This window comes from Tyto alba, unplaced genomic scaffold, assembly GCF_018691265.1.
Source record: "Tyto alba isolate M040663 unplaced genomic scaffold, T.alba_DEE_v4.0 Super-Scaffold_19, whole genome shotgun sequence".
Lineage (NCBI taxonomy): Eukaryota > Metazoa > Chordata > Aves > Strigiformes > Tytonidae > Tyto > Tyto alba.
Genome location: NW_024881281.1, coordinates 4,313,448 through 4,337,338, shown reverse-complemented (window position 1 = coordinate 4,337,338; position 23,891 = coordinate 4,313,448). Strand labels below are relative to the sequence as shown.

Below are 23,891 nucleotides of genomic sequence, written 5' to 3'. Positions count from 1 at the left end.
TATAGATCTGGTGACACAAGGAAGGAAAATTGCAAGCCTTAAATTAAAAGTCCAGCCTAAGGTGGATCTTCACAGTTGGAGGGTATATGTATATGTGTATTTTTATCAGGACATCAAACCTCAGATATATAACCCGTGGCTGCTGGGGTCTAACTCAAATAGCTTTTGTTTGGTGGAGGGGTGTGTGTGTGTGTGTTCTTGGTGCACATTTTGACTTCAAATGCAACTACACTGAGAAATTTCTGTGGATTTCCCTGTGGAACCAGTTTACTCCAAAATGTGCATAATTTTCCTGTGCCACAGATGCACTGAAACTGTGTATAGCTCACAGTCTCCTTGTGAAATGTTATAGTTGATGCTGTAGGCTTACCTTGAACAAGAAAAAGATAATTAAACCTGAAACTTGTTTGTGCAAGCAAAAAGAGCAGTGGCTCAGAATGGGGAGTTTGTCTTTAAAACAGGCAAAAAAAGCAGCTTAATTTGCTATGAAGCATCAGTATTCTTTAAATGTTTCCTTTGTCTTATATATTCTTGTGCAGGTGTGCTCTATAGGAAAGATTATTTTTGTTCAGATTAGGGACTGAATCATTGACCTTTCTATTGAGGAATGATAATTAGAGGGACGAATACATATTGAATCACTGGGGTCTAAACAGTAGAGGATTGCAATCAGAGTAACAGCTTGGAGAAAAATCCTGGCCTTCTTGCTGTGAACTATAAAGTGACCAGGCTGAGCTGGAGCGGTCAGGGCGATGCAAAGGGAGTGCTGAACACCTCTGGCTGCAACAGCTCCTTGCCAGCTGTCAGCTTGCGTCCCCATGAAATGGTCTTTCAGAGATAAGCAGCCAGCCAGTTTGGCCTTTTGTTATTCTATGTGTTTAAAATTGCATATAATTAATACTCTCATTATCATTCAGGTATTAAAACACTAATTGTCCACTTCAAATTCTTGTGTCAAATGCTGAACAGGAGATGAGAATCCTTGCCTGAAGGAACCTGTGACCTAAGCAGAAATGGCAGCCAACCTGTGGAAAGCAAACCAGCAGTGTAATGCCTCAGCCCTGATTGCCTGGTAGGACACAGCTGAGAATGGCAGCCCAGACCCCTGCTTACCTGCCCAGTGTCCAAACTGGGAGTAATTTCCTGTAGCACTCCAGGATTGTTAGAATTAGGAATGTTTTTCTGTACAATAGGGCTGCTCTTAAGCATTTGTAGTTCTTCTGGAGGACACATTCGTGCCTATGAGTTTGAAAATGGTAGTATTTATTTTTCATTTCTTGAGAAATGTGCTTGTCCAAGGGTGACACAGAAAGGCTGCTCCCCAGCGTGCAATTATGTGCTGGGCTGAAAGGAGCCTGGATCAGCTTGGGGCATCTGCAGTGCAACTGTCAGCATCACTGATAGGCCTGCAGGAGAAGGTTGCTATCCGTTACAGTCCTTGTCATGTGTGTATTTTAAATCTCTGGCAGCTGTGATCTGGTGAATAATTCAGTGAAACCCATCATCGATAAAAGAGCGATTTTGAAGGGTTCTTTTGGTGGAATTGGAAGTGCTTGCTTTCTGAGAAACGAGTATATTAAATATTGACTTCATGCTATCAAGATAAAACTCATATTTAGCCTTTTTAAATTTTTAATGTAATGTCATATTTATTCTCTGTGACTTCTAGGTATCAAGGCCCAGCCTTCTAGTTGGACTCTGAAGCATCTGTGGTTCTGTGGGGATCCCGATGAGCAAATTCAACAGCAGAATGGATACCGGCTCTGAGATGTGCGTTATTTCCTGTGCCTATTGCTCCTGACAGTACAACTGGTTAAATAAGGTAATTTATCTTTTTCCTGAAGTTGGCTGAACAGTGTGTTTAATTTATTTATATTATTGACTGTGTGGAGGACTACCCTGGTGCAAAATGTCATCTGCAAGTGCTTTCTTCCACAGAAATACAGGCTCTTTATTAATGCAAACACTGCTTCCTCAGATGTGTTTTTCAACACTTGTCTAAGACAAAAAGCAAAATATATACTCAGACTTGAGCTCGTTTTAGGTAAAAGGTGGCTTTAGGTCCCTAAGATGATCTTGAAGCCTTGTGGACGTATGGAAGTGATGAGGCTTCCAGGGCCACTGGGTTTCTCAAGAGCGGGCTCTGAATAGGGAGTCAAAACACAGACTTGAGGATTTATTTTCTCTTCCTTTCTCTTTTCCTCCTCTCTTGTTCTCTCCCTCCCTTCCTGTCACATGACAAATTCACTCACTGAATCCACTGGACATTTATACAGCGATGAGTCCTAATTTCTGTGTTCACAGGCTAGTGCAGAGGACTAATTGTTTTCCTGTGATTTTCTGCTGACTCACTGTGTGATCCCAGGCTCTCACTTCACCAAGTGCTTTGCTCCCCTCTCCCCACCGGACAGTAATTAGCATTTGTACAGTTCTCCAAAATGCAAAGCGAGACATGTTTGATTATGATGAAGCGTGGGGAAGCGGGCTACAAGCAACTGGTGAAAGCAGGAGGAAAGACACGCCAGCCCCTTGGTCCTTCGCTCAACCAGCAGGTTGGCTGGGTTTGTCTTGGCATGTTGGGTTCACGCCGGGTCCATGCCGTTCTTGCTTCGCAACCTTTCCTGCAGCTTCTGCTGACATGAGGAGCCCTTTCACAGGACCGTCCACAGCAGTCCCAGAAGTAATAACTTTACTCTAAAAAAAGCAAGACCAAATTTTGCAGCTGATCCCAGGGAACATTCTGTAGCTGGTGTCCGCTGTTAGATTTTGCGCTCTTAATTTTTTAAAGTTATGAGCTGCCCTGGTTGTCCCCAGTCCAGAAGGTCACCTTGCTTTGCAGTGGTGTGTTCTTGTTTTGATTTTTTTTTTTCCCCCCTGCAAAATTAATTTTTGTGGTAGTCTTGTTTTTTCCTTGTGAGGGGTTGGTTTGTTTGTTTGTTTGTTTTCTTGGGGTTGTTTTTTTTTGCTTCAGGGTGCTGGGTTTGCTTTTTTTTTTTTTTTTTTTTTTTTTTTTTAATTGTTTGTTTTGGGGGGTTTGTTTTGTTTGGGTAGGTTTCAGTTTTGGGGTTGGCTTTTTTGTTTTTTTTTGCATTTTGAGGGGGTTGGTTTGTGTGTGCTTGTGGGTTTTTTTTGTTTTGTTTTTACTCTTGTTTGTTTGGGGATTTTTTTTGTTTTGGGCATTTGTTCTGTTTGGATGTGTTTGTGGTTTTTTTTTTTTTTGTGGAGGTTTGTTTTGTTTTGGTGCTTGTGGGGTTTTTGTTTGAGGGGGTTGTTTTGTTGGGGTGGGTTTGTGTTTTTTTTGTGTTGTTTTGGGTAGGTTTGTTTGTTTGGGGGGATTGTTTCCTTTGGGTGGGCTTGTGGTTTGGATTTATTTTGGGTTTTGAGGGGTTTATTTTGCTTTGGGGTGTGTTTGCGTTTTGTTTTGGGCTAGTTTCGTTTTGGTTTTAGTTTTTTTTTGTTTGTTTGTTTTGTTTTGTTTTTGTTTTGTTTTTTTTTGCTACCGCCTTTCCTTCTTTATAGTTCTGTTGTATTTTTCGTCAACTTGTGTTTATTATTCCTCCTTGGGGCCCCCGGGCCGCACAACTCCCCGCGGCCCCGCTCCCAGCCCCGGCGCTTCGGGCCGGGCTTTAGCGGCGACCGGCGCTGGCGGGGCGGGTGCTGCGCGGCGCCGCCAGGGGGCGCCCGGGCCGGGGGGGGGGCGCGGAGCGGGGCCGGGGGGCGGTTTCCGCGGCGGCGCAGCGCAGCGCAGGTGCGCTCCGTTTCCGCGTTGTCCCGCGGCAGCGGTGGCGGCTCAGCGCCGCGTCCCAGCGTGGCCTGTGGCGGAGCCGGTCGGGAGTTTTGCCGGGGCAGCGGGGCCGGGCCGGAGGGCAGGTGGGTGTGCTGGTGGGAGCGGGAGGTGCAGCGCTCTGCCGGGAGGGCGCACGGGCGCTTCGTGCGGAGTTTTCAGCAGAGTTTTAGGTGTTCGGATGTACTGGCAGCCTGGTCACCTGTAGGGAAAAAACAGTGTGTCCGGGGCCTGGGGGGTACGGCCCCTTCCCCTGGCGAGCTGGGATGGAGGAGCAGCTTTTTTGGGGCGTGGGGCACCCTCACCCAGAGCTTCACTGGTGGGAGAGTCTTCTCTAACATGTAGCTGGAGGCAATCTGGAAACACAGCAAGGTGAACTGCACAAGGCTGAATTTCAACTAAGTTCTCCTGAAGGTAACAATGTAAGTGATGGAGGAGTGGGGGGAAACAAGCGGGAGGTTGAAAGTGACGTTCCATCGAGAAAATTACCAGCCCCTGCGTGCTTTCAAGAGCTGTTGGGCTTGTGCATGTTGTGTGGTAAAAGCAGCCATATATATCTTGAGGAGGACGGATTGTTGTGTTTCTTTTGGGCACTCTGACACAGTGTGATGGGTGCTGTTGTATGTGCAAGTAAGAGTGACATGCTGTGCCCAGTCTGCTGCAGCTTGGGTCAGGTACTCCCCAGGGCCTGGTCAAAGTCCATGGCTTTCTTTTTGCTTGTACCAACAATGTTCGGCATGATAAAGGTCTTGGAATTACTGCTGGCCATGCATGTGTGATGTTCAGAGGCTTCCTAGCATGCCTAAACCCAATACTATAGCTTAAGGATGCTGAGAAAGGATATTTTGTCCTCCAGGTATGATGGCAGGCCTGTGGCTTGGAGCCATGCTGGATAGCGAGTTTTTGGCAAGGCCTGGGGTTAGGCTGCTCAGCAGAGTTCTCTGCTGGCCATGAGCTGTGCTTTTCATGGTTCACTTGAGGTTACCCGCAAAATAGGCTGGCATGCGATTCTCCAGCAAGGGATTCCTTGACAAACACTGGCCCATGCTTGGTACTTCCCTGCTATGTCTGATTCTTTCTAAGAAACTTCGTGCTTCTCTGGAGGCTGGGAGGTGCCGATTCCACCCTGCCAACCTGCAGCCACAGAAGGCCTCCTGAGCTTTTTAGCATATCAGAATAGTGAAATGAGTCTCTCTAATTGGCCATTTAGATGCTAATTTGCTTCTCCTAAGCCTATGCCAGATCAACCTGCCCCAGAATGTGAGTCAGAAAGAGCCTGCTGTCTTCATGAATTATTCACTTTGCACAAGCACCTGCCTGGCTGGGGATCAGAAGGAAATAGGGCCAAAGTCCGATAAATAAAGATACACCTTGGCAGGTGGAACTGTGCTGGCTTTCCTCCCCAGTGTCGTAGGGTTCTGGGGCACCGGAAGGCTGCTTTGCTTGGGCAAAAACTGGTTCTTTAGAGCTTACCATATATCAAGTAGCCATGCTAATAAGTTCCTCTCATTAATACAGGATTGTTGGTACCATATGTTGGTTTTCCTGTAGAGCTGATTTTATCTTCCTACTCATAGGCCTGGCATGGACCTCCAGGGCATTGTATTTTATAAGCTCTTTAACAAGCTCCATCTTAAAAGCAGTTAGGCTTCCTGCCACTGCTACTCGGATTGGGAAGCAGCTCTAGTGCGTGGGAACTTTCTTTGTTTTCCCCCCAAACCTCATCCTCACTTGCTTCATTCCCAACCTAGCCTTATGCGAAAGTGACGCCTCTCACTTTCTATGTGCTGCAGACGGTTTTTGTTTAATTCAGGCTGGGCCAACCAGATCCAAATACATGGCTCTGAATGAGATTTTTCACTATTTTGTTGGTGCTGGTACTGCTTAGATTGAGCTTTCATGATGAGACAGACTGGAGAAAGTCTGTCTGATTGGGTTCTTGAGTTGTTGTCCCAAAGCGTGCCAAGGCTTTATGGTGTTTATTTGGCCATTGTGTTTTCTTTTTATCTGTTGGCCCAAGCTTTAGAACTGCAAGTCAAGTCTGACCATATTGGATTCCTTGTGTTGCTTGGCTCTCCATCTGTTGCTAAGGGTTTGTACTGCTGTGGGGATTTGGCACAGTAAGAAATGGCAAAAGGCCCTTTCTCAGCTGTGCCCCTGTATGCTGGCCCAACTCCCTCCCTTCCTGAGAGCAGGGAGTAGGAAGGTGATGAGGATCACTTGGTTCCATTGTGCTTGTGCTTCCTGCCTGCTTTGCCCCTCTGAAATGTTGATGCAGGCTTCTTTTCCACTGGAAGGGCTGATAGACTGCTAGAGATAGGTGTGAAGGGGCAGTTAAAAGTGGTTTGTGTGTGAGAAAAACTTTTATAAAGACCTGATTAGGGCCAGCACTTGTACAGTCAGTTACTCTCCTCCTCTGGCTCTGAGACTTGGCTGTATGGTGCAAGTCAAGTGTGTGTCTTCTGCCACACTTCTGCAGCCTCAAGGGTTATTCTGTCACTTTAAAATAGTTGTGTGCTTTGAAATACAACTGTGGCAGTAGGATCTTTAAAACAGGAGTGGAAGACTTGTGTCTGGACTAAATATCCTTTCTCTGCCTGCTCGCACTTGTCTCCCTGCTGCGCGACTAGTGTTTGGGAAGAAAAGGGACTGGCCAGCAGTGGGTGGGAGGCAGAAGCTGGGTTAACCTTATCTGTCTCTGCTAGTCATTTATCCTCTGTCATAGCGACAAGAGCAAACACTCACTTAGTTGCTAAGGTTTCCCAGGGATAATGGGGTCTGGTGCATGGAGCAGAGAGTAATTACACTGCCTCTTTGAGGGAGCAGCAACTAAAAGGAAAAACAGGCCAGCACGGTACCTGGTGCAAGCTGGGAGTCCTGGGGGAGGTGACGTCCTCAAAGCAGGCGAATTAATTACACCAGCACAGCTCGGCTTGGGAATTGGGAGCTCATCTCTGGCCAACTGTTTAATTTTTATTTTTTAAATGAAGTATTTAAAAAAAAAAATTACCTAGTTAATTTCCTATAAAAACAAATTAATATAAACACGAGCTGCTTAGCTGAAATAACCAGACAAATGAAAGCTGACTGGAGAGCTCCTTATTGGCCTGTATAGGACATTTTTGTATTTGCACGACTCTGAGGAATTGATGCTTCATGGGCACCTCTAATCAGCCCAGCTGCAGGAGGGGTTGTGCAGGCTGTGCTTTTGCTGCCATGAGGAGGTGTTCTCTACCTCAGTGTCAACAAGACCCTTCAGTGTTAACTTTGATATGGTCAAGGTAAAGTCAAAATGTGTTTGAGGAGTGAGGAAGGGACTTGATGTAGCGAGATGATGCTAGAAGTGTCCATGAGCTGAAAAAGCAAGCTGATAAATTTGGGTCAGAAGAATGTTAAGGGTGTCAAATACAGAGTAACAGCCTGGCTTGGGGAATGCACGATCCAGAGATCTCTGGGGGCTGGGAGGGTATTCTGGAAAAGTGTTGCTGTGTTGTGCTCTGTTCTTATACTCTTCTTTAAACATCTGCTCTTGGAGCTAGTCAGATAGTAGGTACTGTGCTCACTGGACCTTTGGCATGGCCTACTATGACTGTGCTCAGTTATTAAGGTAAAGATACATGATGTTTATGTTGGTATTCTGCTGAGAAAACTGGCCTTCTTTCACAGAAGAGTCTGAAATTCTTTGAAAAGTATCATGTCAAAGGACTGTGTCTGCATACTGCCATCAGCTGACGCTAGATATGGGACGTGCCAACATGGCAACCTTTTGCCATCGCGGTTACCAGTGGTAGTTGGTGCCAAACATGCTGGTTGTTGGAATGTGGACCAGGAGTTCACACAGAAACACCTCCTGCTGCTGCTCTGCTGCTGCTTTGGGAAGGTGTGCCTGTTGCAGGATCCATGGCTGCATGGCTTGGTGGCGTGGCGTGGAAGGGCTCTTGTCTCTCCTCGCCTGGGGACATGCTGCCCCACAGCCAGCTGCAGCCCGCCTTCATCCTCCAGGCCAGGAAGTGGGAACTGTCCAGTGGGAAAGATCATGGAATGGTTTGGGTTGGCAGGGACCTTGAAGATCATCCAGTCCCAACCCCCTTCCATGGGCAGGGACACCTTCCCCCAGCCCAGGGTGCTCCCAGCCCCATCCAACCTGGCCTTGAACCCTTCCAGGGAGGAGGCAGCCACAGCTTCTCTGGGCACTCTGGGCCAGCACCTCACCACCCTCACAGGGAAGAATTTCTTCCTTCTATCTAATCTAAACTACCCTCTTTCAGTTTAAACCTGTTACCTCCTGTTCCTATCACTACACTTCCTGATAAAGAGTCCCTCTCCATCTTTCCTGCTTGTGAGATCCTGCTCACTTTGCTGTCTTGTAGTCATTCTGCAGGGATGTGGGACCAAATCAGTAGTGTGACCCTGCTGCTGTTCCCTGTGCTCAGACCCTGCTGGAAGACTTCTCCCTCACAGACTGAAGTCGTGTTCTCAGGTGCCTTGTTCTTTGGCTGCAGAGTCCAATTCTCATCATGGAGACAGCAGAAGCAGCTCTAGTTCAGAGCTGCAGGCAGAGATGTGCTCAGTTCTGCATTTTTCTGAAATGCTCCTGGCCCTGTGTGGAGGGTGGGCTCGCTGCAGGCAGTGCTCCTTCCTTACAGCACTCCCCTTAGCTTCTCTGCCAAGGGCAGCCAGGTGGACTCAGATTTAATGAGGTTTTGTTTCACATGACTTCCTCCATCATAGGAAAGGAAAAAACAGGTGGAGTGTTTTTAAAGCAGGTCATAGGATATTGATAAGAGCTCCCTTTTAATTCTTAATTCAAGTAAAAAGCAGAATCTCAGAGTGGGAAGTTTTCGTTCTATAACACTAAGTACTTGTGCTTCCCCTTTGTTCTGTATGCAGTGTACTTGCAGCTGTGGATTTCTCTTGTTCTCTCGCTACTAGAGACTGATTGCTTCTGCTCTTCTGAGAGGAGCAGAGGACAGGGAGGGGATGGGTCAGTGAGGATGGGGCTCACTGAAGTATTTTTGAGAGAGAACACAGTAGAGGCTCACTGCAAGAGAGGGATGTTTCACCACAGCCCATAGAAATGACTCCCCAGGCTGGCGTGGTTTTGCTATCTTGGTGTTTCTGATTAGGCTGATTCCACCGTACTTCTTGTCCTGTACAGAGATAAGAGGGAGGATGCTTCATACCTTCCAGATGCTGGTACCATTTCTCTGGCATTGTTCCCATGGCCATGCAAGATATTCCTTTCCCTCCAGCCCTGCTAGTGCTCCTGTTTCCACCCCAGCAGACTGTGGCCTGCAATCCCATGTCATTCTTGTTTCCTTCTCTGTGGTAGTTATGTCAAACCACACTGGGCTTTTTTCAGAGGCAAAGGTGCAAAGCCACCTGCAATGCCAGTTTACATCAGAGGGAGCAGCAGATACCCAATGCTGCTGAAATAAAATACTCCTGTAAATATTTTAGGGAATAGTCTATCTGAAGTCTGTTTTGGGATATGGTGGATCTCTAGGCTGTGTTTTGTTTTCCTTGTCTCTTTGCAGATGCTGCTCAGGCAGTGGTAGAGAACATAAAGCATATGCCGAGTAACAGAGGCAAAAGAGCATGACATTGCTTGATTTTTTTTCAGTCCTGCTGAGAAGAGTGTGCTGTGGTATGAGGCTGGAGAATGTGTTTAGGTCTCTCCTGAGAAAAATGCTTAGCTGATGTGCTCTATTCTGACTTGCCTTCAGCTCTGTTAGAGCAGATAAAGCTCTGCAGAGGAGGGGCAGATGTATTCAGCACTGCTTTCCACCCTGAAATCACAGCTGCTGGCAAAGAAAACTCCTCTGCCCTGACTGTGGTATGGGGCTCAACTCCAGCTCTAGGTTTTATGCTAAACATCCCGCAGCTGCCAAGAGCTGGTCGTGTCGGTATGGTTGTGTGTATTCAGCCTTGCCATTGGACACTGAGTGTGTGGGCTGTGCTGTTCTTCAGGTGTGCATGAGTGGGAGGGAAGAGTATGTGGTATGTCTGAAGATGAATTTAATATATGCATTTGTGTAGGGGGCTATATGTGCATATAATCCTCTATCAATGCCTCACAGGCTTGCAGAATATCTGGAAAATCCCAGGTTAGCCATTCTGTGTGAAATTGTAGCTTCTCTCAGCTTCTAACGCTGGCCCGGGGGTGGGAGCCTTGGTATTCTTTTGCTGTTAATGCTTGATTGCTCCCCTGTGTGTGAGCTGCTGTGGGACGTGTGGGGGGACTGTGTTCTCTCCTTGCTTGAGATAATGAAGAAGATGAAAAGAGCAGGAGGTGTTCTGGGACAAAATGAAAATGCAAACCCACGGCATGTGTGGCACTGAGCAGCATGGGGAAACTAGATAAATCAAAGATGCCAGGGCTCAAGGATTTCTTCTAGAGATCATCCCTTTCAAAAGTGATCACCTTAACTAATGTAGTAAAGGTTTAAAAAATTGTATGCAACACTTCTCTCTGTCGCTCCTGTCTTAACCCTCTTTTTCTGCCAGACCTCTACTGCAGCCTCCCATCTCCTCCATGTCTCACTTTGCTGTACAGTTGGACTGTGCTGCTGAGTATTATGCTCAATTGTTACAAGTCCTCACCCTTTTTATATATCTGTCCTCTTGCAGTGAAATAAATCTGTATTTCATGTGGAATTCCTCCTCTTCTCTCTTGCATGTTGTGTTCAGACTCTCTCTAGAAATTGCATGGTCAGAGAGGAGGGAACCGTTTTGACTCTCAAGGCTGATGTGGGGTTTGACAGGAGATAGCTGTCAGTTCTCTAATATGGGTTAGCGTTTCTGTGCCGGTGGGTGAGTGTGGTGTGTGTGGCACATGTGAGCTCAGCACAGGGAGAGATCAATCGATTTGCACAAGCTCCATGACTGCCTGTGTCAGAGGGCCAAGGCCATGCAGCCTATGATGCCTCCGTGTCCGGCACAGAAGCAGGAAGTTCTATGTGTCAGCAGTAGATAGCACGTGTAGGTGCAGCACGCTGAACCACAGGCGCTGCTGGGGTAAGAGTGCTGTGGGTTGAGACTAGAACATGTGTTTTCTTGGGAACTACCACACAGCTGGCAGGTGATATACCTTGGCCACTATAGTATCTGATTTGTGTTTGCCAAACAGCATTAAAGATGTTATCTCTGCTCAGCAGGTATGGTTTCAAAGCTGGCAAGTGTCTGTTCTGGGGAAGGTTAAGTATTAATACCTGAAAATTTGTGCACTGGGGCTCATCAGATACTTGCTCTGCTGAAGAGCAAATCCAGCTGGAGAAAAGCTTGGTACATCAAAACCAGTTCTGCCTCCACTGAAATCTTTTGGCTGCGCCTGTCCTTTGGTGCTTTCCGTTCATGTGAGCTGTTGGTAGGACTCAAAACTGCTTAGCTGCAAACTCTCTTTTGGGGATGTGTTTCTCCCATGAATGCATGGAATTTGGCTGCTTGTTGCCTTTAGTGATCAGTTCATGGTGAAATTGTCATTGAACACAAGACACAAGGAACCACTGATGTGACTATGCTGGTTACAGGAGCCACAGTAAGAGATCTGCTGCAAAAGGTGCTGTCTTAAACATCAGAGAATGCAAACAAGCTGCTATTGTAGGCTGTAGTTATAAATACCAGGCTATTATGGAGGCAGTTTTAATGAACGAAATGACTTGCCACTATTCATGCTGATTGTTGCGTGGGTTTTTGTTTGTTACCCCATTAAGAGGTAAAAAAAAAGCAACTGTACTTTCTTTGTGTCCTTTAGAGTGGCGTTCTCTGTCAGTACTGCAGTGTTGGGGCTCTAAAGGTGATGGGGCAGAGATTATTTTTACAAACAACACTTTTCTCTAGTTTGAAATGAAAAATCAGAATTGACGAAGAGTCTCTAGCAGTTTTTCAGAGTATCATAACATCTAAACTTTCAGCTTTGCCTTCAAGATATTTGAAGGTATTTATTGGCTTATATTTTATGACGCTGGTGATATGTTTTTATCGCTGTCTGTGGGTGAGAGTCTGTCTACTTCCACCGTGTGCAGTGCCAGCAGATCACCTCTGGTTTGCTTGCCAGAAGAGCAGCCCATGGGCATGGTTAATAAGGCTGTGCCAAGTGCTGCCCTGTTTGCTTCTTACAGGTGTGATCCCTGCCTCTCCTCCCCAGCCTGGTGCCATGGCTGACACGATTTTTGGCAGTGGGATGGGCCAGTGGGTGTGCCCCAACGACCGGCAGCTGGCCCTGCGTGCCAAGTGAGTCCTCACCACCCTCCTTCTCTCCTTCCAGCCTCAGCTCTGGACTGAATGGTTTCATGGTATCTGTGTGAAGCACTGGCCTCGTCCCCAGCCCAGTTGGGAGGCAGATCCTTGCCTGTCACACAGACACCCCTGTACCCTCAAAGTGTTGCTGCTTGGGTGCGACAGGAGCCTGCTAAGCTGCGGCTCGGTGCTTGGCTGCTTCTCAGAGCTGCCAGCCTGCAGTGGAGTTTGTAGCATGGCTGGTGTATGGTGGGAGTCCATCCTACCAGCCCTACCCTGGCTGAAAAGAGGGGCTTGGAGACAGGCTTATATCTCTGCAGCACCCTAAATATAATTAATAGCATCCCCCAGCTGCCAGCACTCTTTTGTTTTAGGAACTTGTCATTTGATCTAATTTTTCTTTGAAGTTAAATTACTGCATAACCTAAAGACAAAAGGGATGGAGATGAGTCAAGCACTAGAATTGCGTTTGTTTCTTGGATGCTTTCCTTCTCTGACAGCCAGTACCATGCCACTGCCACCTCTGTTCTCGTCTGAAACTGTGAGGTCAGCCTGCTGCAGAGTGTTAGAAAATAGGAGGTCACCCTGTGTCAGAGGGGACTGCCTGACTGTGAACAGTGCACACCACTGCCACTTCTCCAGCCTTCACCTGAAAGCCTCATTAAGACAGCTGTGTCTGATAGTGTGCTGCATTCTGCTAACAGCTGTGACTTTATCTAGTGACCTCTAAACCCCCACTGAATGGTAATTAATTGAGCTGTGAAAGCTCCCGCCTGTCCCCAGTTGAGCTAAGGAGATATGTCAGCTGCTATATGTGAGGCACAGAGGGAAGTGGCTTGCTGAAGTTCTCCTGTGAGCCTGTGTTAAACCAAGGGAGGAAGTTGCCGAATTTATATTTCCAAGCATGCCTGCTGATTTGTGTGTTTGAACCGAGGACCTTAGAAACATGTGATCTGGAAGGGGGAGGGTATAGATAATCCCTGTATTCGGGAGTCTGCTGTTGGCGTTTGAGGTGTCTGGCATCAGCACCCATCTCTGCAAGGGTACCCCTGGAACAGCCAGCCCTAGGTGCACTAGTTTTCCGAGTGAGGACATGGAGTAGTAAAATACAAACTGGAGCAGAAAGGGGAATGAGAGGGCAGGGAAGAGACAGCGTAGCACTCGGTGCTGCTGGAGGAGTGACGTGGTGATCTGGTCACTGAGGAGAGACTCCTTCTTTGGGTGTTAGCCAAGGAACAGACTTCTCTGATGCAAGGCTGATGTGGGCTCTGTGCCTGGCAGGTTTGGCCTGTGGGGGAGGGCAGGAGTTTTGTGCTTTCCTTTGACAGCTTAATTCTTCCCTCCACCCCCTCCCACAGGCTCCAGACAGGCTGGTCGGTGCACACGTTCCAGACTGAGAAGCAGAGGAAGATGCAGGCTCTGAGCCCGCAGGAACTTGAGGTCATTCTGGAAGTCATCCGCAAGGCGGAGAAATTGGACATCATTGAGCAGCAGCGCATCGGGTACAGTCACGTTCATTTGTCCCCTTCCCTCAGAAGGAAAGGTCAGCACAGACAGAGGAGTGGCTCTCCTGGCTGCTGGAGCTCAGGCTCCATCAGTCAGAGCATACCTTAGGTCAGTTATTTTCCCCTCCTATGTTACTTGTTTGGACGTGATATACATTGAGAAGGAGGTGATGTTTTCCTTCTCTCCATGTCTTAAACCTTTCTTGTGCCTTTGAGCCTTGGGGCTTGCTGTGGTTGCAGCCACTGACACAGTCCCTGTTAAATGCAGCCTGTGCTGAGGCAGCTGCCCCAGTGGCTCTGGAAGAGGCTGGAGAAGATGCTGAGCTGTGTAGCTGCACCCACTGCTAGTGGACAGCGTGGCTCAGATAGCGCTGCTGGCAGCGCTGTAGGTTTTCCCTTGCCTGCAGTAGCCCCATGGGATTTTGCCTGAAGCAATGAATGCGTTTATGTTCTAGTTGGCTGAGCCCTCTGGAAGGGGTTTGCTAGCTTGAATTATTTAATTTATGGGTATCCTTTTGCTGCTGCAGATTTCCATTTGCTTTCAGTTCTGTTGGAGGTCTGGCCTCAGCAGTATCTGTGCTCATCCTACACACTGCCTTTAAAGCCAGGGAGTTCAGCAGTCCTGCAGCATTTCCCAGCAGTGTTTTGTGTTTGTGAGACAGGAAACGGCACTGACTCCCAGCCTGTGTCCAGCAGGCCCAGCTTCCTGCCCTGTGCTTCGCTCTGTCCCTGTGCAGCGCATGTGAGTGCTAATGAGAACTGACAGTGATCTGTGGGAGACCCCAGCAGCCCAGAAGCAGCCACTGAGCCTGGGGGACTGATTGTTCCTGTGCAGTTGTTGGTGTAGCTGCAGAAAGCTGTAGTCTTGCTGTTCCCATGCTGAAGCCCTCTCTGAAATGCCTTTGTTAACTCCTGGGAGTTCTCTTGTGCTGAAGTCAAGGATCATAAATCTACTAATGGTGGCTCAGCCTGGCTGTGCTGTCTGACCTCATCACCACAGGTAGTACCTCTTTCAAACAAACCTTGCCTTCCGCTCAGTATGGGACTTGGTTGATGGGACATTAGCACTAATGAGAATGGGGTTGCATGGATAGCAGGATTGCGTTTCATCCCTGAGCCGGATGCACACGCATGGCTGCAGCTGGTCACTGCCTCTGATAGATGGCCTGGCTGTTATCATCCCCATCTACAAATGGATGCCTGAGGATTGCCAAGAAGTGATCTCGTGACAGCAGCATTTCTCTGCATGCTCTCCACATCCTGCATCCTAATTGCTTATCCTGCCTTCCTTCCCTTTTGTAGTCCTGCTGCTATGGACATTGTGCTTCCTGTTTTCCAAGCAGGCTGTCAAACGAAGCAGGGAGCAGTTACTGGCATTCCTGTGCTGCAGCCAGGCTCATTTTGGTCTGATGGCTTCAGTCTGGCCTTCCTCCTTCTAATGGGATGTGGGCAAGTTGTGTGCCTGCAGTGCTGCTTTCAGGGAGTATATGTCAAAATGGAGTAGGACTTGGCAAGTCTAATTCCTCTGCCCTTTCTTGGTGCTGTCTGGCTTTCCCTGGTCTGAGCACTAAAGGCTTTTCCTGTTCTACAGGCAGGAAACCATTGTGCTGAGACTGTGTGGCCCCCATGACCTCGAGCTCCTGAAGGATGTAGGATCAGGCCCTTCTTGTGAGCTGTCTGCCCTGCACTCACTCAGTCAGGCCTCTCAGTGGTATTCACAGTTTTTGATTATTCTGGGCTTGGTGAGCATCAGTAGATGGACTTACAGGGGTTTGTATCCCTTGAAGGCAAGAGCCAGCTGATAGGAAACACTGAGTGCACAGACTGAAGTGAAAGTGCATATTGTCCCAGCAAGGGGCCCAGAACTGCACAGAAGCAGCAAAGGTAGGCTGAGTCTGGAGCACACGCCTGCAGGTTTTCAGCATGCCTCAGGGCTGTGTGCTGTGATTTCCAAGGTGAGTTCTGTGACCTCTGCTCTGCCTTTTCCCCTGCAGGCGCCTGGTAGAACGGCTGGAGAACATGAGAGAGAACGCGATGGGGAACGGCCTCTCACAATGTCTGCTCTGTGGTGAACTGCTCGGGCTGCTGGGTAGCACATCAGTCTTTTGTCAGGATTGCAAAAAGGTGGGTTTGGTCACACAGGTTCCTGCCTGTTCCTGGTAGCAGATCTGTCCAGGAAAGGCCACCAGACCACTTGGAAGCTAGATAGATCTGCGGAGTTAACTTCTCTTAGCCCCACTTGTCTAGGTTGGTGCTGTCAGACTGTCAGGTTTTCTCTTGCACCACCCTGCTTATCTTATTCCTTAGGATCCTAAAGTGCCTCAACTGCACTTAGTGCTGAGATGTAGTAGTACATCAGCCCCCTCTGCATCTCCCACTCTGGGTTTGCAGAGTGGGAGAAGGGGCAGAAATGTACAGCCATCAGATGCAACTCATAAGAGTCTGTGTGCTTTACTGCTATTTACTGCAAGGTCTGCCCTTAGACCTTCCGGTAAGGCTTCTCTTCAGAGGACTCAAGCCCAACTTCAAGTTCCAAACCAGTGTAGAGTTTCCAACCCTGATACACAAATTAGCCCATGCATCAGTGACTGCCTGTGTTTTTTGTGTATGTTGTTGGTGAGACTGCACGGGTGCTGTTTGAAAGGCAGTGTCAGTTTTCAGGGTGTCTGCTGTTCTGCCAGCACCCTGGGGGACAACTGTTGCTTGTCTAGACTTTGCAGCCAAGGGGTTAATCTGTATTGCTGTGGAGATTATGATCTCCCAGGCAACCACCTTATCCTCCCTCTGATGGGAAGCTGTTTTTCCTGCACTTGAAGCCTGTCTTTCCCTGGGGAGATACCTCTGTAAGTGACTGTGCCTCAGTTGTTGCCTGGGGAGAGGTGAGGGTACCTGCTGGGTGCAGGAGTGTTTCTGACTTGCTGGTGGTAGGGTGGAAGGGAGCAGCTTGTGCTGACTCTGTCCCTGGTGCGTACTGGAGCCAAGGAGACACTTAACAATGTCACCCACCCTGTCACTGAGGAGATGTCCCATGGAGCCCACAAGACAGCACCAAATAAAACCTGCTCCTTTACTGTGAAGTGGTGCATATTGGCACCTCTGTGGTTAAGCAGCCATGCAGGCTGTGATGGAGAGCCTTTTATGCTGGCACTGCTGGAGTTTGTGAGATGCAGCTCTCATGCAGAGCAGGCTGCCAGGCTGGGCCTGCGCTAGTCCATGGTTGGTTGCAGCACTGCTGGGCTTAGAGCTCTTGTAAGAGAGGGAAGGAAGGTGGGTGCCCCTTGTAGTCAGAACCGAGGTCCCAGCATCCCTCCACAGGTGCTTGCTGGGCAGGGGCCTGTGGAGAGCTGTGCTGCCTTTGCTGTTGAATGAGTTTCTCTACGGGATCCAATTTGCAGAAGTATAGAATCACAGAATGGTTTGGGTTGGCAGGGACCTTAAAGATCACCCAGTCCCACCCTCCTGCCATGGGCAGGGACACCTTCCACCAGCCCAGGTTGCTCCAAGCCCTGTCCGACCTGGCCTTGAACCCTTCCAGGGAGGGGGCAGCCACAGCTTCTCTGGGCACCCTGGGCCAGCGCCTCACCACCCTCACAGTAAAGAATTTCTTCCTTATATTTAATCTAAATTTACCCTCTTTCAGTTCAAACCTGTTACCTCCTGTTCTATTGCTATATTCCCTGGTAAAGAGTCCCTCCCCAACTTTCCCATAGCCCCCTTTAAGTACTGGAGTAGCTTGACTGAGGCAGGGGTTACACAGAAGATTGCTCGCAAGGCAGTGAGTGGGAAAGTAAATGCAGATCTTCAGACCCCTGGGTCCTAAGCCAGGGAGAAAGTAGCTTTTTAGGAAGGGATGGGGAGGGAAGGAGCAGTACTGGGAAGTGAAAGGTCTGGTTTGAATGGGAGCTACAGGGCAGCCCTCTTGGAGAGGAGCATGGGCTCTGTGCACATGCGCCAGTGGAGAATAAAGGGCTGGATGGCAGACAGGAGACGGCTAGCTGTTTCCTGCGTTTCAAGCATGTGGAATAACAGGATGTGCTATATTAATGCATTCTTCCCTTGGTGATTCTGCTCTCACCTTGTCCAAAGCCAGCTAGGTCATATTGCCACAGTGCTTTCTAACCTCTTTCCTGTGAGCCCCGTACTTTAATGAGGAGGCAAAACCCAATTCAGATGTTCCCTTCTCTGTCCCTTTGCAGTTGCAGGTAGTACTCCCCTCTTTGTGAGCTTGAGGCTATGGGAGGGCTGTGACCAGAAAACCCCAGAGAAGGGCTGTTTGTTTTGTTTTGATGGTTATTTTGTTCTTTGTCTGGAGTCCCTTGGACAGTTTAGGAGCATTCATATCCAGTTTGATTTAAGGTGAGACCCTACTTTTTGCAGTGTGCATTTTGTAGCAGCTTTCAGCTTGGCTGCACTTTTCAGCTGTGTGCGAGCTCAGGGCAATGCTGACTGGGTGGCCTGGGTTCTCCCCTTACTGCTTTTTGATGGTGTGGAGTGAACTCAGGGAACAGTCAACCCTTTGGTAGAGCACATGGAGTGGACTGTTACTTTAAGTTTCTTCCCTCTCATCCAGGAATATCCATCACTTGTGCAGTGCTGTATACAATAAGTAATGACTTGTCAGGGAATTATGGATTTTTAAAGTTCATATTTTTCTTGCTAGCCTTGCTCTGTTACCATCTCATTGCAGCTCGTTTAATTCAATAACAGGAATTGTAATGATGCATTTGAAATGTAGCAAAGAACTTAACCTTCAGCTAGTCCCTTCTGCTGAATAGAGGTTCTGTATTTCTTGTAGCCTGATGGATTTTGTAAGTGCTGTTTTCTGTTCTATGAAGAATGTTTTTAATATTAGTTTTTATTATCTTAGAAATAAATGCATTATGGCAAGACAAAGATGTATGCAAATCCAGATGTGTTAACAATAGCAGTAGTTAGACAAAGCATAATGTGTCATTTACCATGCAGAGGATATCAGGATCATGTATAAAAGGTAAAGTATAAGTAGGAGAAGAAAGTGCTTAATCTTGTATTTAATGAGGAATGGAGCTGCATTTAAAGTCCTTGATTTTTATGTCTTCTGAGGGGTTGAGAGCGATTTTCTAGCTAGTCTACAGAGAAGGGGAGGACGAAAGCCCTGGTTTATATTGGAATTTTCAAAATTTATGGCTAGTAAGAAAATCGCTTGGAAACTTCCACTAGAGGGAGTGTTTGAATGTGCTATATCTGTGGGGTTTGGGATCTTTGAGGGTATTTAAGAATGAGTTGCTTCCTCAGATTTTGGTCTGAGGGAGGGAGAATGTTGGTTAGGTCAGGCAGTGTCTGCTGATTACATCTGCAGTCCCCCCTTGGCTCGGGTAGCACCATGTTGAGTACTGATGCACCAGACCCAATAGGTTGTTCCTTATTTCTCTGGAAGGATGAGGGCGAGGACAGGAACAAAAGAGGAGAGGAGCACCAAAGTCTGTGGGGCTGCTGGTGCTGCCTCCCACTCTCAGTGCAGCAAGATTTAGAGAGAGACCTGCCCCTGGACTACACTGACCAAAGTAGTTGGGTGTGTTTATTCATGCAATGAAGCCATTGCCTCAGTTACCATCGTACTGCTGCTCTTCTCCAGGCGTGGGCACTGAGGGCTAAGCGAGCCACTGAGACTTTCATCCCTGGACACGTTCCTCCTGGCTCTGAGAAGGAACAGCCTGGTTAGGGGGATATGTAAAACCTTAGCTGGGGAGATTAAATTCACATGTCTGTCTAAGCAAGGTTTTGCTCTGCAGGGCCCTCTTGTGTGTGGCTTTTGCTCTGTGAGGATCAAAGAATTCATCCAATTTCTCATTCAAGCTGTAAGCCAAGCCTGATACACATCAGCTTCATTATATAATATTAGGTGATTCTGGTTGTAAATGGCTTGTAATGCCAGCAGAGACACGAAAGTTCCCTTGTGCAGCAATAGAGGCCGTGCGGCGCTATCAAGCATTCTGCTCAGGAAATGTGCATGTAGGCACGGTTGTGCCTGTTTCCTAAGCAGCCACAAATCAATAGCTGCCAGGTGTGTGCTGAAATGGAGGGGAAGCCATGGGGTTTAAGACTACGTATGTGAGGGAAGGGAGGAGAGGATTTCCAGTCTCGCACAAACTTGTGCTTGTTTTGTACTTGCTGTTTTCCCTGCTGTAGTGGTTGAGTTTTAGAATTTAGAGGACTAAAAAAAAACCGCTCTGGAAATATGATTGTTGGTCATGGGGTTTGATTTGCCATGTCCAGTTCTCTTCTTGCTCTGGAGTCAAGAACTGTGCTGTAGATTTGCCTTTGTTTCATGTCTCTATAGACCTGAAGCAACTTCCTGCAATCACTGTTCTCCAGGACAAAAAAACCTAAACATGGAACAATTTTCTTATAAGAAAGAAGTGTCTGTTGGGGCAGACTTCTTGACCTTTTCTCTCCCAAGGACTATTATGGCTCTGGGGAGTTGCTAATGCCATCTTCTTTTTTTCTTTTTTTTTTTTCCTCTCCTTGTTTCAGAAAGTTTGCACCAAGTGTGGAATAGAAACCTTTGGAGCCCAGAAACGTCCTCTTTGGTTGTGCAAGATCTGCAGTGAACAGAGAGAGGTAAAACACAAATGTGGAGAGATGGGGCTCAGCAGCATGTCCCTACCTGTCCCAAGTCTGTGCTGAATTTTCTTGGGCTCTTCCCTGTGCGTGGGCACTAGGAGGGAAGCATGGGATGGGGTTTGGGAGCCTTGGCTGGGAGCCAGGCAGGCTCAATGAATACATACAATAGTGACAACTTTGGTTTGTGAGGAGGTGGAGGGGGAAAAAACCACACCAGTCCCTACAGCCTATATGGCTTTGTGGAATTTTTCTAGCTATAGTGATAAAGAGACTGTTACCTTCTGTGTTTCTTCCCTCCTAGCTCTGTGGCAAATAAACTTGGCTAACACTGGTTCTTTAATACAGCTGTAGAGATCTAGAGCATAGCTGCAATATTTATCCCTCTAAAAATAACTAGGATTGCAGCTTTTAAGTCTGTTTTCCTTCCTGCCTGCAAAATCCTGTAACTTGCCAGTATGTGAGACTTCTAATGCAGGTCTCTAAATTTTGATAGCCTTCATCCTTGACTTTACACTGCAAGAAGTAATGGCCTGCCTCAATTCTTGTCTGCCAGCCAGCATCCACCAGCATCAGGGTGTGCTGCTCTACAGTGAAGTCGGTGAATTTGTTCTGTGGTTACAGAAGGATTTCCACTTGTTCCAATCAATTTATTTGGGACTTTTGCTTGTGGTCCTTGAACATCAATCCAGTGCAGCTATTTCTGACCACTGCAACCAACTGTGAAACCTGGGTGCTCTGCTAAATCAATTTTTGAAGTGTAGTGAGAGCATTTGTGCAGGTGTTTGAGATAATGAAGTTGTTTTTATACTAGCTATGGAAACTTAGCGTTGCTTAGGTTTTACATGGAAGGAGATTGTTTGTGCGGGAGCATTTGCAGAATTAATGTTCAGGTAAGATGAGGGGTACATGGACGCTACTGGCCTTTAACTTTTGAGCATGAGTGTGGTTGTGGGCAGGGCAGGCAGAGATCATTCCAGCTCCTTGGATATTGCTAAGAATTTGATACACTGAACCATCCAGATGTTTTGAATTCCAAATGGAGGTTCCAAAATGGAGAATGGGGCTGGTCAAGCTATTTTTTGTGTTCTGCAGGGAGATGGGTATGGACTAAAACTTACTTTATTTCTTTTATTCTCTTATTTCTGTATTATTTTTTCTCATCCCACACTATAATTGTGTGGTTTTTTTCCTATTTCTTACAAAAACAATAAGGAGCTGCAGTCACCAGACAGAGAAGAATATTAACCTGTCTAATAAGTGTTACATGTGGCCAGTATGGGAGGGTACAGTAACCTTCAGAGCTCACTCTCTCTGTGAAACCTGAGATACAGCCAAAGTGCTTCCTTAATGAAAATGGATGAAACTTTCCCTCTTAGACTAACTAAAAAATAGCCTCATCTTACCTCTCAGCCCTAAGCTTCATCTTTATTTTTTTGATTCAGTTTAAGGTTGGTTCAGGTCTGTCTCCTTTCTTGCTTGCGGTGGTGCTGGTGCCCTGACCAAGAGAAGGTTGGAAGGGTCACAGTGTGGACACGCAGTCAAGCATGAAGTCATACATCCCCCCCTATCTTACCACAAGTTCTGCTTTTATTTTGGGGGAAAGCAGGGAAGCAATGAGAATTAACAGAAGCCTTGAGGTGTGTCAGCCAAGGCAAGGAAGTTGAGGCAATATCAGAATAAGTGCCTGGAAAGTGGCTTTGATCAGGTCTTCTCCAAGAGTCTGTGTGAGGAAGAGATGAGGCTCTTGGGCCTCAGGCTGATGGCTAGTACTGGTGCAGTTCCTGAAACAGATTCAGGTGTCATAATTTTACAGGGCATGCACTAAATTACCAGGTTTCTTTCATGGGCTTGAGTTCACAACCAGTTTCTTGTTGCCATCTGTTTCTGTGATCTGGATCTGCCTTGTATTGCCATCTGCTCTGGACCAAACCCGTTTGGCCATGCTCTTTGTTGAAGGTTATATTTGCTATCAATGAGCGCAGATGAATGTCTGCTCTTTGGGATCGGATATTCACATTTCTAACCTCTGAATCCCCTGCATGGTGAGTAGGTATTGGTTCTGTTTTATTTCCTGGGATGTAGGCAGGGAGCTTCGGGACTGTGCTGAAGCACTTTGGGTTATGTGATGCAGTAACAAGTCAATATCAGCCTTCTCTCCCTTTCTCAGTGCACAGCGTGACAGAGCAAGGTTCTCCTTTAGCCCATGCCAACGAAACACATGCGTAAAGTAGACTTGTCCCAGGCCACAGAGCTCTGGCAACACCTCCCAACCTGTTGGGTCCCTAAACTTGGCCAGCTCCTAGTGGGTGAGTGTTTGATGATGCACCGGAGGGCCCCCCCAGCAGGTGTAATGAGATGTGGTGTTTCCAAGTGAGGTGTTTGCCTCCACATCAGCACTTTGATCGCCATCTAGTTTTCTGAACCACTGCTCAAGCTATTCAGGCATGATATTTATGAAGCTCTGAACTCTGTTAGTGAGAGACTGTCAGGCAGTGAAGTGAGAAAGGGAGGTCATTCGGAAACCGGGATGGACTAAATGATGTTGGCTAGAGTTAATAAGTGTCATCTGCCTGGGACAAGAGCCTAGGACTATAATTGTCCCCTTTAGCCTCTGCTGTGCACTGAGTGAGCACAGGAGTGCTGTGGCCTACCAGGATCTCAAGCCAGGATGGTAAGGTGGGACATTCACGTATACTAGCTAACAGCTACAGTGTGCTGCATTGCCCATACATGCTAAAGCTGTCATCCCTCCATCTTCCTTGTTATTATTTATCCCTGTAGGATTGATTTAAGCTAGCAACATGTGGTAGTTGTCTCCCCTTTTTCTGTGTGGACAGAATCTGTGCTGGCTTCAGTTACAATTAAATCATCAGTATCCCTGGGTCAAAATGAAAACCAAAGTAACAAGCTTTTGTTTACGTTAGTTTTTCAGTTGGAGTTGAATGCTTGATGCCCATAGATCCCTTTGGGAATCCCAGCCTCAGCCACTCAGAAGTGTTCTTTGCTGCTTTCTGTTTCCTTGAAAACCTCCACTGGGAAGGCTGTGCTGCATAGCAATGAGGAACAAGTTGCACTGACACGGTCTCATTTCTGGAGAGTGGAGGTGATTAATGGATTCTGCCTGCTGCTTGCGTCCCAATCATGCAGAAGCAAAATAGCACATTCGGCATCACTTGAGCTGCTGAGCATGATGTGTACATGCAGGGTGAGGATCTCTAAGCTGCTAGAGAGGCACTGGGAGGAAAGTAGTGTGTTCTGACATGGCTGGGACCTGACAGAGCCTGGATGTTCCTACTGGCAAAGGGAACATCCCCAAGGACCAGCAGATTTCCCTGCATTGTATGTCCATCTCTTCCTGAAATAAGATAGACCTCACCTGCTTTAGGCCAGAACTGGCCTGTAGGAGATACCACTTGTCCCAGCTGTTTGGAGAAGCATCTGTTGAAAACCCCCTTTTGTTCTTCCAGGATTCTGTGGACCATTTCCTTTGCAATGTCTTCTGAGGGTGATAGAATTAAAGCAGATGTGAATTGTGTTTTATTGTTCCTGCAAGCAAGGATAGAAGCAAATTCAGTCAAACTCACATTCACTTTCGAGGGCAAGAATCTCCTTTCCTCCTTCCCTTCTTCACGTGCTGCATTGCCTTTCTTGGCTTTACATCTTGCATTGCCTTTCTGGAGATTGATCATGGAGGGCTGATCCTCCTTGGAGCAGACCTATTTCTGCATGTGTGTGAAATCCCATGGCACGATCAGAGACAC

The 23,891-nt window shown here is 47.4% G+C and overlaps 1 protein-coding gene across 2 annotated transcripts in view; it reads left to right on the top strand.

Moving 5' to 3' along the window:
* The first annotated feature begins 3,767 nt into the window (after positions 1–3,767).
* Positions 3,768–23,891, top strand: part of RPH3AL (rabphilin 3A like (without C2 domains)) — a 42,723-nt gene continuing 22,599 nt past the window's right edge. For both annotated transcript variants that reach the window (XM_033004789.2, XM_033004788.2), the window contains exons 1-5: positions 3,768–3,870; positions 11,905–12,016; positions 13,381–13,524; positions 15,522–15,651; positions 20,041–20,127. In XM_033004789.2, the coding sequence (XP_032860680.2) occupies positions 11,940–12,016; positions 13,381–13,524; positions 15,522–15,651; positions 20,041–20,127 (438 nt within the window). In that variant the 5' untranslated portion in view covers positions 3,768–3,870; positions 11,905–11,939. The remainder of the gene's footprint in view (positions 3,871–11,904; positions 12,017–13,380; positions 13,525–15,521; positions 15,652–20,040; positions 20,128–23,891) is intronic.